At 43.6% G+C, this 17550-nt stretch overlaps 1 protein-coding gene and 1 long non-coding RNA gene across 3 annotated transcripts; one reads left to right on the forward strand and one right to left on the reverse strand.

Annotated features, from left to right (window-relative positions):
* Positions 1-408: 408 nt before the first annotated feature.
* LOC124483511 lies at positions 409-7237 on the reverse strand. The gene is made up of 4 exons (XR_006957849.1): positions 7156-7237; positions 5229-5477; positions 4524-4626; positions 409-652 (listed from the first exon to the last, which is right to left on the reverse strand). It is a non-coding gene; the product is annotated as an uncharacterized LOC124483511 (long non-coding RNA).
* On the forward strand, positions 5910-15772 carry pdcd4b (programmed cell death 4b). 2 transcript variants are annotated; one of them, XM_047044000.1, is made up of 12 exons: positions 5910-5998; positions 6614-6729; positions 7242-7565; positions 9558-9652; positions 10089-10202; positions 10334-10555; positions 12431-12528; positions 13390-13504; positions 13800-13907; positions 14057-14167; positions 14309-14448; positions 14583-15772. In XM_047044000.1, the coding sequence occupies exons 2-12, from the start codon at positions 6687-6689 to the stop codon at positions 14641-14643; spliced, it is 1431 nt and encodes a 476-aa protein (XP_046899956.1). In that variant the 5' UTR covers positions 5910-5998; positions 6614-6686; the 3' UTR covers positions 14644-15772. The 2 variants fall into 2 exon arrangements, with proteins under 2 accessions (XP_046899956.1, XP_046899955.1); XM_047043999.1 differs by lacking the exon at positions 5910-5998 and adding an exon at positions 6012-6035.
* The last annotated feature ends 1778 nt before the right edge of the window (positions 15773-17550 follow it).

Below are 17550 nucleotides of genomic sequence, written 5' to 3' on the forward strand. Positions count from 1 at the left end.
CAGTGTTGAAAATATGCTGTATGTATATAAGTATGTATGTGTTTGTGTGTGTATGCATGTAAGTAAATTTATGTATGTATGTGTGTTTCAGTATCAGAAATCAGAAATCAGAAAGGGTTTTAATCGCCATGAAAGTTTGCACAGACAAATAATTTACTTTGGCAGGAAGGTGCATACACTCAACATATACATCTTAAATAAGTGGTGTAAGTTTAAACACGTCTAACTATGATTCTGACTCTGATTGTCCCTCTATCCTGTACTTCATCCATTGAAGTGAGATTCATGAACTCATTTCCAAAGAGCATTGTATGGGGGTTGCCTTTTTCTCTCCTCTTCTCTCCTCATGTTATGCTTTGCTGTAATCTTTCTGGTTGGCGCCTCTAATGGCTGCCTAGGTAGGCTCTCCTGCTAAAGTAAATTCTGTGTCTGTGCAAACTTTCATGGCCAATAAACATCAATTCAATTCAATTCAAATAGTGCATCCATAAACTGAAGTCTGTAGTTAAAGTCAAGTCCACGCTATCTTTGTACCTCGCTAACAAGTTCATTAACAGATCTAGGAAGTCCATGTTGGAAAGTCATCCTTTGGCAGCTGTCACCTAGAATGACTTTGAGAAATGCTGGGGCCTTCATCTTTCTACGTCTCAGTCTGTGAAGAGAAAAAAAGTGACATTGAGAAAAAAACAGAATGCTTATCTTTCAGCCAGTGTGGAGACAAAATAAATGTGATGATACTCTCCAAATTACCAAACTTGTATGTACAAAACAGAATAATTGCTTACATTACATTTATTCATTTAGCAGACGCTTTTATCCAAAGCGACTTCCAAGATAAAACTTTACAAAAAGTGCAAAGGTCAATAATCATAAACAACGAGATAGCCCCAAAAACATTGCAGGTAGCCAAAACATGAGCATACATTGTGATGAGCAAATAAGTGCCAATGGGAAGAAACATGAGAGCATGTAGTTAAACAAATGACAAATTAAGCAACATGAACCTGGTGGCAGGTTACCTAGAATCAAATAAACACCACTAAGCTTGTGATTTTTCCTAGAAGTGCCGAGAGGGTTGCAGGTCTCATAATCATCCACATATACAGACGCAGCGATATCTGTGACTCCTTTGCATTTTGCACTACATTCAAAACTGTATCTGTACCATTTGTATCTTCTGTAATACTTGTATTTTATATTGTAAATTATGGCAACTTATATTGTATTTTATTGTAAATCTTATTTGTAATTCTATTCCACTTAGTATTGCTAGCTTATGTACCCTTAGTGTAGTTAGACCACATATTTAAATGTAAGATTCCTATATGTTTATTGTATGCACCTGTAACCGGTGTGAACTGGTGAAACTCGCTCCTCAGTTATGTATTTGGCCACCCGTGGCAATTATAGCTAGCTTTTCTTTGACGTAGTTGGTAGTGGTGTAGTTGGTAGTGGTTGCGCTTGGAAGTCGAGAGGTGGCAGGTTCGACTCCCCGTGGGGGTGAACATTAGCCAGATATCTCTTACAGAGCTTGCAAGACTAGGTTTGTTACATAACCTTATACACCTTCCTGCCAAAGTAAATTCCTTGTCTGTGCAAATTTTTCATGGTGAATAAATCTGATTCTGATATATTTAGGCAGCTGTTTTCCTTCAAATGAAAACCATTTTCATCTTCAGGGGACCTGAATTCCAGTGATAGGTCAAGTTCTATGTCCTTCTGTCTTCTTTGATTTTTAATCACCTTATCAAGAATGGCCTTAGTATTTAAAATTTGCTGCAAAGATTTCAACAAGTGTTTCTTTTTTGGATCAAGTATGTAAGTATCTGTTTTTTTTTGTCAAAATATTGTTTACGTTGATATGAAGTACTAAGAGGGCCACCTTTTTCAATAGAAACAGGGTTAGATGAGCTGACTGCTGTGATGATTTCTGTAACTAAAGAGTCATCAACTTGTAGGTTGTGATCCTTAAGGATATCAGTCACAACAAATTATTTTAAAATTATTTTTGTAAAAATACAGTATTTATTGTAATTTAATTATTGTGTGTTATACTGAGTCTAAATATTAGAACACCTCTCCGAAATAGTTTTAACAAAAAATGAACATTAGAACCTTTAGGAAATAAGGAATTACAGCAATTATCTTTGCACACAATGTTTGTTAAATATCATCATCACCAGGTTGAAAAATTAATCAACTCTTGTTTAAACACATCCAGTAACCAACAAAAGCATGTGAATAATACTCACCACTGCTACAGAGTCTTTGATACAGAAGTCAGATCACAGAAGTCAAATGCAGGCCGTTTCAGGTCCGTGTAACTCTCTGTGTGTGTGTGTGTATCAACTCAAGCAGTATTTATCACCAGCACCCTCACCCCCCCACCCCCCCACCCGGGAGCGCAAAAAGGGGTGCCGCCCCCCAAGCACTAAACGGATGTATGACGTGGCGCGGTTGGTGCCCTCTGCTGGTAGTGTGGGAGCATGACGCGCTCCTGCATTGAAAGTAATGGGTTTGTGCGCACAAATAGCGCTACATATCTATGACTGGCCTCAACATACAGTTTGTTTTGTCTGCGTGGAGCAGCTGTCAGTCTAGTTTTGCTAACAGTGGGAGTTTCCTCATCACTAAACCTGTCATATTTATTTCTGACTGCATGCACTAGATTTGTAATAACTTACCTAAAACCTTACACTAGGAAGTTTTAGTATTAGGGTTAGTATAGTCGATTATTTATTGCTATCTGTATATTTAGGAAGTTTCACTTATTTAAGCTCAGTATAGATGTAAATTGTGTTCCGTGTACTTATATGTTATGTTATGCCAGGTGCTTGCGTTGTCTTGTCTTAAGAATTTCAGTGCCCAGTCTAACCTTGTGTTATTCTGTGTACCTGACAAATAAAAGACTTGAACTTGAACTATAGTCCTACATTTAAAACTTTAAAATATCATATTCTTCTGTAAAGAAAAAAGAACACAATATTTAATGGACCAGCACATTAGATAAGTTGTTGGAATATGTGACCCCATTGTAACTGCTTACTAAAGGAGTTAAACTTCAAAATATTGGGGCAGACGATGTGCAGCTGCGGTCACAGTTTCTGATGGGTCACAGCTTTCGGTGCAACACCGGTGTTGTGCCATTCGATGCACGGCTCTTTGGAACCACTCGGAATCAAAAAGTGAAATATTTCGTCTTAAATTCGCAACCAACCGGAGTGGAGACTGAAGTCTCACATTTATTCTTTGTTGTAAAATTCAAGAGAAGAATGTCGGTTACCTATGTAAGTAACAGATGTAACCAATAGTAGTAACAAACGCGAACCATTCTTACTCCACGACATCGCATTTTGAGGAAATACCTCAGCTATAATTACCAAAGGAAATGTATTTCGTGTACCAGGTTCAAAGTATTTCACATGGCTCTTCATGGTTGGATAGCGACGCTTAGTGCTGGTTGTCGCCAGCCAATTGAGAATTCATTTAATTTACTTTGAAGTACAGTAGGATATCTCAAATATGGCAAATGCTCTGCTTGTAGTATTATTTTGCAAACCAGTGATCTTCAATCATGGAGTGGTTATTGAAGAACCACCTGCGGGTTCTTAATGGCACATAAGTGCCTATGGGGCAATTATCCATAATTACACCATTAGTCGCCTACTAGATAACAAAGACTCCCTGAAATGCAGGGAGGATCTGTCCTTACTATTGTTTTTTAATCTTACAGTGGAAGCATATAAAGGTGCTCAATAAATGTGTGTTGACAAATATTTACAAATCCTTATTTCACTGTGTGGACAATAAATGGTTCAATTTCTAACCCGAACAAATCAATGTAGTGTTCTAATACTCATTTTCTTTGTCCTTGGACTAATACTGTACTTCAACAAATACTGTGCTAGCAAAGTATCAAAGTAAGTAAGTATCTGTGGTCAGCATTTGACATAACAGCCCTTTGATAATCCCTCCATGCTATCATTGCATAGGCCTTCTTGTGCGATCAGATTTTGCATGTACCCTGCATCTCACTCAGTTGCTTTTTTTCCAGTTCCTAAAGCCAGGTGTTGAGACAAAAACAGTGTCTGGGGCATTTGGGATGCTAAAATGTCTGCATGCATAACAATAAGTGGGGTCCATCATGTCAGAATATTCAAGCCATGGATGAAGGTCTAACCACTTTGGCCTAAAGCTCCGTCATCTGTCCCCCATCAAAGTGGTTGAATGTGTTCAACTTGGGCTGTACTGCTACATCGTTCTTGGACTTGCTGATATTTGTGGAAAGATGCAACGTAAACATAGGGCACAACTATAAACAACATGTATTTACTTATGTATGCATGTATTTTAAAATGTAGGCCAAGTATTCGTTTATGTTTTTTTAACATAAGAATCACATCTCAATGAAAAAAAAAAATTTATGGCAGAGAGCACCACTTTATGGACATACTTTACTATGAATTGTAATGACACTGCTTTGCAAATGGCATGTACAAGAACACCTTCTCTACATCACAAACCTGATGGTGCAGTACTTGATCCACATGGATCCACTTGCTGTCCCTCTAGCTGCTCCTCTCACTGTCCCTATGTGTTTTCTTCCTCCTCGCCCTCTTCTTCATCCTGGGGGGTGAGATTGGCTGAGCGGTTAGGGAATCTGGCTATTAATCAGAAGGTGGCCGGTTCGATTCCTGGCCGTGCCAAATGACGTTGTGTCCTTGGGCAAGGCACTTTACCCTACTTGCCTCGGGGGGAAATGTCCCTGTACTTACTGTAAGTCGCTCTGGATAAGAGCGTCTGCTAAATGACTAAATGTCCTCATCCTCTGGAGTGTCCCTCTCTGTGTCAGTGTTCTCACTTTCATCACCTGCCTTATTCTCCAACCTCCACCAACACCTCTGGCTCTCGCTCTTCAGCTTTTCCAGCTCTTCAGCTCTCTCAATACCTTGACATGTTTCTCTCACTTTTTTATTTACTGGGGCAAAAAAGGTTGCAAAGTTCCTTTCTTCGTTTCATGATGATGACTACTGGAAGAAGAAAAGCAACGTAGAGGCATAGGCCTACGTCTCATTTCACAAGTAACCATCCCTCCCTACTTGACACGGGCATATACTGTTTATTATTTTATTCAATAAATGTATTATTTATCGAAATGCAACAGCAAAGACTGATAAAGTTACGTGGTTAACGTTACAACATTGTGTAGAACTAGCTAGGATACTGACATTCGGATATTTACTTCTGCTTCGATGAGTTTGCTTAGATAGGAACAGTAACAAGGTTACGTGCAACCTCTTCTTGCAACAATACATTAGTAGCTCCTCTTTTGACTTCTCTCTTGACTTGTTGCTGCCGTTCTCATCTCTCATTTGGCAAGGTAGTCTTTGGATGCGTCGTTGTAATTAATCCGTGTAGAACGCTGAGTCCCATTAGTTCCGCTTTAGGCCCATGTGTAGAACCGCCCCTGACTGTAACTATAAGAAGTACAATGACGTGTCGTTATTCATTACGTGTGGGCTGGTAGACTTCCAACTCACATACTGTCCTGGACATAATGTTCAGTTAAAAGGCTTTGGAAAGTGAACAAAATGTTCAAATGTGTTGCAGGATCTCAAATAGATGTACATATATGTACACATTATATTTGTATGTATACGGTGTTGTGAACAACAAAAATACATCATGTTAATTCATCTCCATTTCATAACTGCATAAATATGAGTTCTTCTTATGGTACAGTAATGTACATTTTCGTTACATAAAAGTCAATTATGTCCCTCTGCACGAACGAAAGGGGGCAGCACATTGTGGTTGCGTTTCAACCAAACAGAAAATGCGAGAAGCCAAACGTAGTTCTTAATTTCCATTGGTGGTACCACCGCCAAGTGAACCAATCAGACATAGTCAATATCATCCTACGTGACAATGTTGCTGGGTAGATCACACCAAAACAACAGCACTCACATCAACTTGGACTGGAACTCAGACAGACACGGTCAGTGATTTTCCTGTTGGTCATTCAAAAGCATGAGGTATGAAGCTGGCAACGACGGGTAGACTAGTTTAAATACGTATATTGCTCTGCACTTCTGAAATTTATCAGGAGTTTTTTTGAAAAAATCATCTTGGTTTTTGTTGTGCATTTTCCTGTCGCTTGGTTGCGAGACAAAAACAATACAGCCATAGTCAGCAAACTTTTGTCATATCGGTCCAACAATGCAAATTATTTACTCCTTCACTCGCTTATGCATTATCGTAAATTAATTTGACGTCGTTTTCGTCAGCTTACTTTACCAATTTAACGCTAAGTATTTGTGTGATTCGTTGCCATTCATTTGTGCATACTAGTACTCAACAACAACGACGTCTTGTCTGCAGCGCAGCGTTGTTGCCTGTACATTAATGCAGCTACACAACACTGCATCTAACTAGCTAGCTATATTAGTCAAGCATATGTTCAACCATATTAGCATATTGAGTGTCAAACAGGCTGTTGTTGAATATCAATGTATGCTTGGGGGAAGGAGGTGTGTGTGTGAGCTAGCTCGGTCTGCATGTCGGGGCATGTCGTGTATCATGGGGATGCATGTTAATTCATTTATCATTTCAGATATCGGCAGAAATTCTATAAATTGCAAGCATTTCCGCTGCAAGTTCTTATTTGCCCTTTTGAAAAAAACACAATGGCAACTGACTGCGAGACATGGTTGAACGCAAACCCCGTGGGTAAGTGTTTTGAAACAGTCAGAGTTTAAATGCTTCATCAGCTGTCTAGCTACATTTCTGCAGTCAGACCCATTCGATTTTTGTTGCGGAAGAAAAATGCTGCAGTGTTGTTGAAACTCATTTGCAGTAGCTCACGTATTGATTCGACAACAAACGTGATGTCATGTTTTGATTCAGCGTGATGGTACAATTTTAATAATCCAGTGAATACTCAAATCAGTTCGCCATAAGTGCAGGGTGCGATAAAGTGAGGGTCACATTGTAAACATCTGAAAATCCTTATTACGGTTTTTCACAGTTAGTCAGAAAAACAATCAACAATTAAATTAGTGTAACATAGCTTTGTGGACTCAGACTTTACATGCATCCTCACTTATTTTTCCAGCCTAACCACACAAGTGTCCAAAGATTGATACATAGGCCTACCTAACTATGTTGAATCAGTCATTTAGGCCATAATGTTGTCAAATTCTTCCCTCATTTAATATCCCATTTACTTCACCCATCGTCAGAGGCTGATGACCTGAGTGACTCCTTCCTGTCCGGCGAGGAGAACGGTGAAAACAGGACGGCCTCCAAAGGCACCAAAAACAACGAAAAAATCAACGAGATCAACGGCAACTTGGCTCCGACCTCCAGCCTCCACGAGGCTCGTCTGAAGGCCAAGGCCAAGCGGAGGCTGAGGAAGACCTCTTCTAGGGACTCGGGCCGTGGCGACTCCTTCAGCGACAACGGGGACCCTTCCCGGGGGTCGGCCGCGCCCCCCACCAGCCCCAAAAGCAAGCTGTTGGACAGGAAGTCTCGTCTTGGCAAGGGCAGAGGTTTGCCCAAGAAAGGTAAACACAGTTTATAGGAAACTGGTTGTTTTTGCCAATGTCGGTTATTTTGATTTGGGAGACCTTTAAAAAAAAAAAAAAAATTATGTTATGTAATAGAACTTTGTTTGTTGGCATTGTTTTGTGTTTTAAGGATGTCGGTTACTTTCTGTCGTTAATCAATCACTCCAACGGTCAAGAGCTTGCAACAACATGTAGCATTCACATGTAGACCAATCTGGGCTTCTAATCACATGTAACCTACATATCCACACTGTATTGTGATATTAACAATGACATATACAAACGAGTCATTGTGTGTGTGTGACCTACTGGCCAGTGCTAATCCAATTAGCATACAAACAAATGGCCATGCCTACTTAAAAGCACTCTTAACTCATTTTGGAATCTGCTGTGCTTTTCTGGAAATGTCCATGTGTGTTTTGATGAAGACACTGACTGAGACTGTGGGGCTGACGACACAATTGTAAAAATATCTCCCCACTGGCATCTTTGGTTATTCATTTCTAACCAGTTGCTCGTGTGGTTTGCTCAAGCTGGGCATTCATAACAGAGACGATGCTCCCTGTTGGAAACAGTGTCTTAATAGACTGTGTCTGTGTCTTCTGAGAATTGCTTTGCCTTTTTTGTGACCTTGAGCTGTCAACATTCACCCAGTGAGTTTAGTTCCGCCACGACCATGTTTACTTTGCACGTGGACTTGTTTGAAACTGAAAATAAGCTCCAAGGCACCTTCTGTTTACAAACAGAATCCTCCTTCCTAATCACCTTTTTATAAATAACGCTGACACGTCAGTAAACTGGACGTGTAATGTAAGTTGTGCAATCGTTACTGGGTCAGTGGGAAATGTCGAACGCCCCTCTCCCTTGGCACTCTTCTGCAGTCAGGGCTTGGTTGTGTAACCTCTCTATACTGCCTTGACTGACGCACAGATCCCCAGCCCTGCTGGAGCCGTCTGTCTGCCCTCTGTCCTTCCTTGCAAGGAATGAGAAAAAGCCCTGAGTGGATTTTGTACTGTAACAGAAGTATGTTTAGGATTTTGCGGCGGTGGTGGTGGGGGTGGTGGGGGGGGACGGGGCGGGGCGCGTTAGGGGGGCGGTTGGAATCTCCAAAGGCGACGGAGGTGGAGAGGTACACTATGTTCCGTGCAGGAGCTGTACAGTAATATAGGCTCAAGGGGGCTGGAGGGGAGGGGAGGGGGCGCGGTAAAAATAAAGAGGACTAAGCGTGATGTCACATGATGGGTGGGGCTTAGTGAGAAGCTGTAACATGCCATCCAGCATGTGGGTGGGCAAGGGGGCATCTTACATAGTCAGCAGTCTGTTTTTTCCACCCCCCCCCCCCGTCAGACACCGACAGATGTGGCTCTGTATAACACTTGTGACTCCCACCCCTCTCTGCTTAATCTGGGGCTTAAGCCGGCCACATGAGCCCCAAAGTGGGTGCACTGTTATATTGTTGACTAGAGAAGCTCGCCAAGTGATTGCTGACTGTGTTCAGGCCTTGAACAGGTCTGTAGCTTGCATCGCTTCTTCGGTATCGAAGTTGACGCTGTGTACACAAAAAGAAAAACACACTCTCTCTTTTTCTCTCTGTCTCTCTCTCTCTCTTATCTTACCCTTGCATGTCTATCTGGGTAGACAGTTCTCTGTGGTCTGAGGTTTCAGTGTGTTGAAGACATCCTGTCAAGAGTCTATAGAGTGCTATGTTATGTATACAGTACTGTGTGTGAGAGAGCACCTCTCGGTTCTCAGGGCACAGCCGACCGTGAGCATTTTCAGCGCAGCACGTTTCGTACTGAAACTCAGGCACAGAGGCTTTCTAAATCCAGTTTCTAGTTCCAGGGGAACACATACAGTAGAAAGGTCATATTCATCTGTTGAATACAAGGCATCCAGACTACCATTGATGTTGTTGTTGTTATTGTCCAAAGGGTTACAGCCCTGCCCCAGTCCCTAACCCTAACCTTTGCCCTTGTGGTTTGTCTGTAGGTGGGGCGGGCGGCAAAGGTGTGTGGGGCCCACCTGGAGAAGTGTACGACCTGGAGGAGGTGGACGTGAAAGACCCCAACTACGACGAAGCGCAGGTACTGAACCCACGCGGCTGTTTGCCCGTCTGCCTCCCGAGGGGAACCACACGTACCAGCGTTTGTACGGGCGGCCGGCTTCCTGCCGTGTTTGCATAGGAATGTGCAGCGAATGCTGTGCAAGGCATAGATTAAGTGAACAATGAGGTTGAAACCAAGGAAAGCAATTCGACCTTTGAGTCCGGGGTGTAGGTTTTTTTGCCGTGCTATTATTTCGTTTTTGAAAACGGTAAATCTGTTAACCCCCCCACCCCTAGAAAATTTGAACGGCTGCGTATTTAGTTATAAATACGCAGCCGTTAAAATATATATATTTTTAAAAGCTGTCCCACTCACATTTGAAAACAAACTTTCAAATGTGAGCTTTGACCTGTCGGACTGTGTGGCTGATTGTGTGCCTGTGCTTGCTGTTTCTGCTGTTGTTGCGGGGCGCCAGGAGAGCTGCGTTTACGAGGCTCTGGTTCCTCCCCTGGAGGAGGGTGACTTTGAGAAGACGCTCACTCCCATCGTGCAGGAGTACTTTGAGCATGGAGACACCAACGAAGTAGCGGTGAGCGGGCCGAGACGAAAACCTCAACACACAGACACACACACACGCCCATATCGCTCGGACACACAGAAACACACCGTCCCTACAACCTCTTGACACATGAGCCCCCCCCCCTTCCCCTTGGTCTCCAGGAGCTGCTGGGTGAGCTGAACCTGGGCCCCATGCGGAGCGGGGTGCCCATGCTGGCTGTGTCCCTGGCCCTGGAGGCCAAGGCCAGCCACCGGGAGCTGACCTCCAGGCTGTTGGCCGACCTGTGCGGCCCGGTGCTCACCCGGGGGGACGTGGAGGAGTCCTTCGACAAGCTGCTACGGGAGCTGCCCGACCTGGTGCTGGACACCCCGGGAGCCCCGCAGGTGAGCCTGGGGAGGGGTGGAGGGAGGGGGGGGGCGGGGTCTGGGGAGGGAGGGTGGGGTGGGGGGGGGGGGGGTAGTGGGGAGGGGAGGGCGGGGTGAGTCTGGGAAAGGGGAGGGTTGGAAGGAGGTGCAGAGTCTGGGGAGGGAGGGGAGGGGGGTCTGGGAAGGGAGGTGGAGAGTCTGTGGGGGGAGGGGGGTGATCTGGATGTTTAGTGTGTGTGTGTGTGGGGGGGGGGGGGTCTCAGTATGTACAGTATGTTCTAGGCAAGCAAATGTGACTGTCCTCCTGCATGCATGATATGTGAGTGTGTGTTCTTACACAAACTAGCAAAGCCAGTGTACATTGGGGGTGTGTTTGTGTCTGAGACGTATGTTCCAGAGGCACACTGTAGCATTACATAACAGAACACCATGTTCCATAACATAACTTTTGGGCTGCGACCCCAAAAAAAACCAACCTATCCTACCAGCTACTACCAAAAGCACATGCTGTTCAGAAATAAATATCCGACGTCCCGACAACATTGCCGCTGGTGCAGGGGCTGTAGCAGTGGCAGGGGCTGTAGCAGGGGCAGGGGCTGTAGCAGGGGCAGGGGCTGTAGCAGGGGCTGTAGCAGTGGCAGGGGCTGTAGAAGGGTAAGGGGCTGTAGCAGGGGCTGTAGCAGTAGCAGGGGCTGTAGCAGGGGCTGTAGCAGGGGCAGGGGCTGTAGCAGGGGCTGTAGCAGTGGCAGGGGCTGTAGCAGGGGCTGTAGCAGTGGCAGGGGCTGTAGCAGGGGCAGGGGCTGGGGCTGTGGCAGGGGCAGGTGCTGTAGCAGGGGCAGGGGCTGTAGCAGGGGATGTGGCAGGGGCTGTGGCAGGGGCAGGGGCTGTAGCAGGGGCAGGGGCTGTAGCAGGGGCAGGGGCTGTAGCAGGGGCTGTAGCAGGGGCAGGGCAGGGGCTGTAGCAGGGGCAGGGGCTGTAGCAGGGGCAGGGGCTGTAGCAGGGGCTGTAGCAGGGGCAGGGGCTGTAGCAGTGGCTGTAGCAGGGGCAGGGGCTGTAGCAGGGGCAGGGGCTGTAGCAGGGGTGTGTGTTTCTGATCTCTCACGAGAGATCTCTCCATTGTCTTTCTCCACTACCAAACTGCTAGCTCAGCGTAGGAGGCTAAAAAGAGTTATTCTCTCACTCTCCCTCTGTCTCTCTCTCTCTCTCTCTGCATTCTTTTCTCACTATGCCAGTTCTCGCTGTCTCCTTTTATCTCTTTCTCACCCCTCATTTTCTGTTGTTTTTCATTTCTATTTACTTCTCATTTCTCTTTCTCTGTCCCTTGCTTGCTTTTCCTCTCCACCAGTCTGCCCCTGACGTATGATTTAAACCTCCCTCTTGAATCAAGAGTGAGTGTCAATAGTCTTGATGGCTCAGAATCAAAAGCAAACAAAGGCTTTGTATGCAGTAGAACTGTATAACCCCTCTCTCTGTCTCTCGCTCTGTCTCTCTCTCTGTCTGTCTCTCTCTCGCGCTCTCTCTTGCACTCTCTCTCTCTGTTTGTATCATACTCTCTCTGTCAACAAGCGTATCACAAGGCCAGTGTTTGTCACTTGTCCCTAACAGCCAGCAGTGTTTCAAAAAGCCAAATACACTTTGTTATTGACGTTGCGCTTTTTGGTTTTGTTTACATTGCACTTTTTGTAAACTTGTTAGACAGGGATTATTGTCCTTGAGTCCTAAAGGATCATTAGTTATCTCCAGCCTTACTCTTAAGTTGGACTGGTCAGTCCAAATGGCTCACCTCGTCTTATTTGAAATTTGACAGCAGCAGCAGCAGCAAAAAAAAAAAAGACCTCTTCTTGGACTAGGAACTTTGTTACAATGTGTGTGTTGTTTTTGTTTGTCTTTTAGCTGGTTGGCCAATTCATTGCCAGAGCCGTCATGGACCGGATCCTGTCCAAAAGTTACATTGAGGGATACAAAGGCAAAGTCGACTGTGAACACGCAAGGTACGCCAGCACCCGTGATGTTTGCCCAACGCAAACCAAACCCCCTTGTTCCCTTACACTCTCTCTCTGTCTGTCTGTCTGTCTGTCTGTCTCTTTCTCTCTCTCTCTCTCTCTCTCTCTGTGTGTGTCTCTCTCTCTCACTTTCTCTCTCACTTCCTCTCTCTCTCTGTGTCTCTCTCACTTTCTGTTATCTCTCTCTCTACCTCCCTCTCTCTGTCTCCGTGTCTCTCTTTCTTCCTCTATTTCTCTCTCTATCTCACATAAACATTTCTGTGTGGTAGGATCATGGAAATGTTTTTGAGATTGCGTCACAGTGTTTGACGGTGTTTGTGGAGTGCGTGGTGTTTAGGGAGGGGCCTGAAGATGCTGTGTAGGGGTGGGGCGGCCTGAGTCTACAGGTTAACTGCCGTGGAGTGTGGAGGGTTATGTCATAAAATGACCCTGTCTTTTGTATTGCATCAGGACACAGTGTGAAGGAGAATCTACACACAGGCAAGCTAGCTGAACAAGGGTAGTACTGAGAGAGTTAGAGTTGCAGAAGGGAGGAGAGGGGCTGGAATGGGGAAAAGGGGTTGAATTATAAATTTTGTGAATGTACCAAATGGTGCAAACTGAAAGCACAGCAGAATATCAAGGATCAGAAGTGGATAGTTTAACAGAGTCAAGGAAAGGTCTGTATTTATCAAGTTCAGTGCAAAGGAACCGCATCTCCCAGACATGGTGAACATATAATGACATCTCGACCACAGTGCAGAGATAACATCTCAACTACAAATAACATTGTTTCTGCTGGATGGTACTATGTCACAGACATGTCACCTGTTCCCTCTAACGTGGGGTGTATTTGTTTGCGTACCACAGGGCGGCCCTGGACCGAGCTGTGGTGCTACTGAGGATGAGCATGGGGGGTCTCCGTATAGACAACCTGTGGGGCGCAGGCGGGGGCCAGAGACCTGTCACACAGCTCATCAAAGAGGTGAGGAGGACACACACACACACCGCTCAGCCTAAGGCAAACACACAGGACAACACACACAATCCGAATTCATTTGTATTGACAAATCAGATCATCACCCTTCACACCTTGAGATAGGTCTATGACCCCCTCATTGGGACCAAATGGGACAGTGCATTATGTATGTGTGTGTTGCATATATGAATGCCTCTCTCTCTCTCTCCCACTCCCTTTTCGCATGCACTCTCTCTCTGTCTTGCGTTCGCTCTCTCTCTCTCTCTCTCTCTGGCGCTCTCTCTTTCTCTCTCGCTACTAGATGGTCCTACTTCTGAAGGAGTACCTGCTGTCAAGAGACTCCCAGGAGGCAGAGAGGTGTCTGAGAGAGCTAGAAGTGCCTCACTTCCACCACGAGTTTGTCTACGAGGTGAGTTGGTCCGGATGGCAGGGCGATCCCATCCCCTCCAGGTCTACAAAGCACTGACCAGGGCCCCTCCTCAGTTTGGATGTTCAGGTTGCTCCTTGGTTGTCCTTGGAAGCTTATCGAGCTATCCTCATGTGTTCGTTGTTGGTCAGGCTATAGTGATGGTCCTGGAATCCAAAGGAGAGAGAACCTTCAAAATGGTTCTGCAGCTGCTGAAGTTCCTGTGGGTGTCCACAGTCATCACAGCAGACCAAATGAGAAGGGTACGGTGTACCACCTGGTGGTCACTCTGTAGTACTGCACTCTTTTCTACATTTGAAGAAGTCTGTTACTGTATTTTATAATAATAATGTGATGCACTTTTAATTAGATTGTTTTCCATAATATGTTTATCTGATTGCCAGGGCTATGAAAGAGTTTACATGGACATTGCTGAAATCAACATTGATGTTCCTCGTGCATATTTCATATTGGAGCAATTTGTGGATAATAGTTTCAGCGCTGGACTGATCAGTGAAAGACTTAGAGATATCTGTCCCAGTCGGTAAGAACAAAGTACATTTTTTAAAGTTGTGTGTACTTTCTTGATTTCTGTATTGTAGACTTTTTCGTAAGACAAAAAAAGATTAACGCATGTTTCACTAAAGTTATTCACTACCTGTTTTCTGTTTTTCTCAGAGGGCGAAAGAGATTTGTGAGCGAGGGAGACGGTGGTCGTTTTAAACTTGAAAGCTACTGAGGAGCCCATTTTGTGCCAGAAGTTCTGAGTACTGAAGATACTTTTTATTCAATATTTTGTCATAATGGTTGGGTAGAACAACAAAAAAAGATTTCCTTTTACCTGTCAAAAGAATGTATATTTCTGAAAATGTAAAAAAGGTGGTAGGATCTTAAATATGGCACTTTGTAAAAAGAAACAAAAAGAAATGGACGACACTCCTCCTGTAAGGAGGTGATTGACTATATAAGCTAACACAGAAAGTGCCACCAAGCCTATCAGCTATGACTCATTCCATGTTTAGTATTACTTCAGGTTTTTCTTTTCACTGCCACTCCCTCTTTCGTGCAAAAAAAAAGAAGGAAAAAAAAGCAGTGTTTGTACTGGAATTACTTGTCTTGTGTATTGTAATTATGTAATTATGAAAAAAGGGTTCAAAGTTGGTTTAAAGCAATACCTCCCCTTTTATTCTTTTTGTCATGCTCCCCTTTATGAAAAATATATCACAAAGATGTCATTTACCGAAGGCAACTATGTAACCAAGACGATCGTACAATGCAAAGAAAACCAGTTGGGATCATTTCACAAAATGGTGTCCAGAGTGATATATTTTTATATGTGGGGAACACTGGTGTGTGAAATGTACCAAGTCTTGCTCCTTATTTGTTCAATAAATTGCTATAAAAATACAAATAATTTGTGATTAGTAAAATCTAATGAAATATGTAACTGACAAATACAACTGAAAGATTGTGTGTGTGTGTGTGTTGTAGTTGTATTAAGAATTTTTGGGGGGAAGAAATTGGGTTATACACTTTAATTTAAAACAAACAACTAAAAAAGATGATAATGGAAAAGTTGCAATGTAACATTCAACATTTCTTCCCAAGAGGTGCGAGGAAAGCATAAACAGAATGTAGTTTGATCTTAAAGGTCTGCTGTTGAAACGCTATGTGAAACTGAAGCCAACAAGCCACTATGCAGCAACTACAGGCCCACTTCTGTATAAGATAAAATATCACAAACAATCCTATACACAAAATACTTCCTCAGGAAGAACTTCAAACCACTAACGACAATCACACTCCATAAATACACCTAGCCATTTAACTGTGTCCAGCTGTTAGCAGAAAAACAAGCCAATGTGATATGTTGCAATATTAGGTTTCTTTTCCGACCGGAATGTCTGAACATTTTCCGGCCGGTCGCCATCCATCCTACTTTGACTGTCATCCATTTTGGATCTACCCCAAAGCTCGGCTCTCTGTGTCGCCTCCATTTTGTGTCTAACGCTGCTGTTCCTTGAGGGCCAGCTCCTGCTGCTTGATGGCTTCCTGGGCCTCCAGCTGCATCTTCTCCAGCTTCTCCAGGGTGACCGACTTCAGAGGCAGCAGCTTGGGCTTACACAGCACCATGGTGGGGACGTCCTCGATCGACAACTGCCCTGCAGAGATCAAACCCAAACAAGACAGATTAGGAGAATTAGGATGAAAGAGCTTTGGTCCATTTTGGATTAAGTTGTCTCATAAAATGTAAACACAGGAGAAGGGTTGGCAACTTGGACCTAGAATGTAGTTATGATCCAAACAAAGACTGTACAATTAACCAGACACTGACAATACTAAGTATAGTTATAATTACTTGACCATATTATGTACTGATAACTAAGATTCTGGTAAACAAAGGAGTTATTCATGGTCTCTAGTGACGGCTGCAGAAAGGTTCCAGCTATGTAGCTTTGCTTTCATGCTTGTTTTCCATTAAATCATATTATACTAAGCAAACTTTCTGATGGAGACCATCCATCACAATAACAGTGGTTAATACATGCGAGTTTTGCACCTTAAAGAGTACTCCATTGTCAACTGTAAGAAGAGTAAACGGCTCCTATGCTTGGAGACTGAGGAATAATGTGTAGGTGTTCAACAACCGGTGGCAAATAAGTATCTGACGTGGGCGAGACTTGTAGAGACACAACCTGCTTTGGCAAAACAAGCATTTCACAATGTTCCCCCTAAAAATCACTTATCTGAAATTCACTTGCAAACGTTTTCAGTGGAAATCACAGTGACACGGGAGAGTTAACATAGCGTTAAGTGTATGTGGGTGGGTTCATGCTGCACGTCGGACGTAGTAGCTATATCGTTGATAGGCCTACTGACCTTGTTTGGGCAACACTTCTCTAAATATCGATTTGACTTCAGGCATTTTGTCCTTCGCGTTGTACTAACTGCAGAAAAACAAACAATACAAGACTTGACATTATCAAACAAAATGGTCAAACACCAAAGCATAGTCTATTCAAGTTAGCTACAAGAATTAAAATGTTGCTGGCTTATTTGTTATCAAGACGCCAGCTAATAAGCTTTTCTACAGTAGCAGTCCAACAACACAAGCAACGACCTTGCACACAAGATACTATTCACTTGGCAATGTTGCTGCGATTCAACAACATGTAAGGGGTACTTTAATATGTTATCTAGCAACACAATACATTTATGAAATGTGTCTAGACACATTAGATAGTTCGTTTACCTCTTGAACAGGTCACCAAGCCAACACTCAAGCTTCGTGTTCACTTCCGTGACTGTCAGCTGGCGATTTCTGCTTCTACGGTTCGAATGACCAGATCAGTTTGCTTGGTTGCCATCTAGAGGACATAGTACTAAGCACATTATGAATTGTGCATCATCAGTCATACTAAATAAAATACTTGATGAAGAGAAAAAAAGTACAGGAAAATACCTAAGACATGCGTTACACAGGACATTGTAGTGTCTGGTTTTAAATTAGTGGCAGAGTTTGCACATAACTAGGCAATAGAAAACGTCTCTTAAATTATTTGATTATTAATGGTGATTGGGATACCATTTCATGTTTTTTCAATTGATCATTTCTGTTTGTTCAGTGTTCTCAAATGTGACTAGC

Source organism: Hypomesus transpacificus, chromosome 21 (assembly GCF_021917145.1).
Source record: "Hypomesus transpacificus isolate Combined female chromosome 21, fHypTra1, whole genome shotgun sequence".
Lineage (NCBI taxonomy): Eukaryota > Metazoa > Chordata > Actinopteri > Osmeriformes > Osmeridae > Hypomesus > Hypomesus transpacificus.

Excerpts from the sequence above, each read along its gene's own strand:
- pdcd4b (XM_047043999.1), top strand. Across the intron at positions 9,653-10,088 it reads CCAACTACGACGAAGCGCAG|GAGAGCTGCGTTTACGAGGC; the intron begins GTACTGAACCCA and ends GCGGGGCGCCAG. Across the intron at positions 12,529-13,389 it reads GTCGACTGTGAACACGCAAG|GGCGGCCCTGGACCGAGCTG; the intron begins GTACGCCAGCAC and ends TGCGTACCACAG.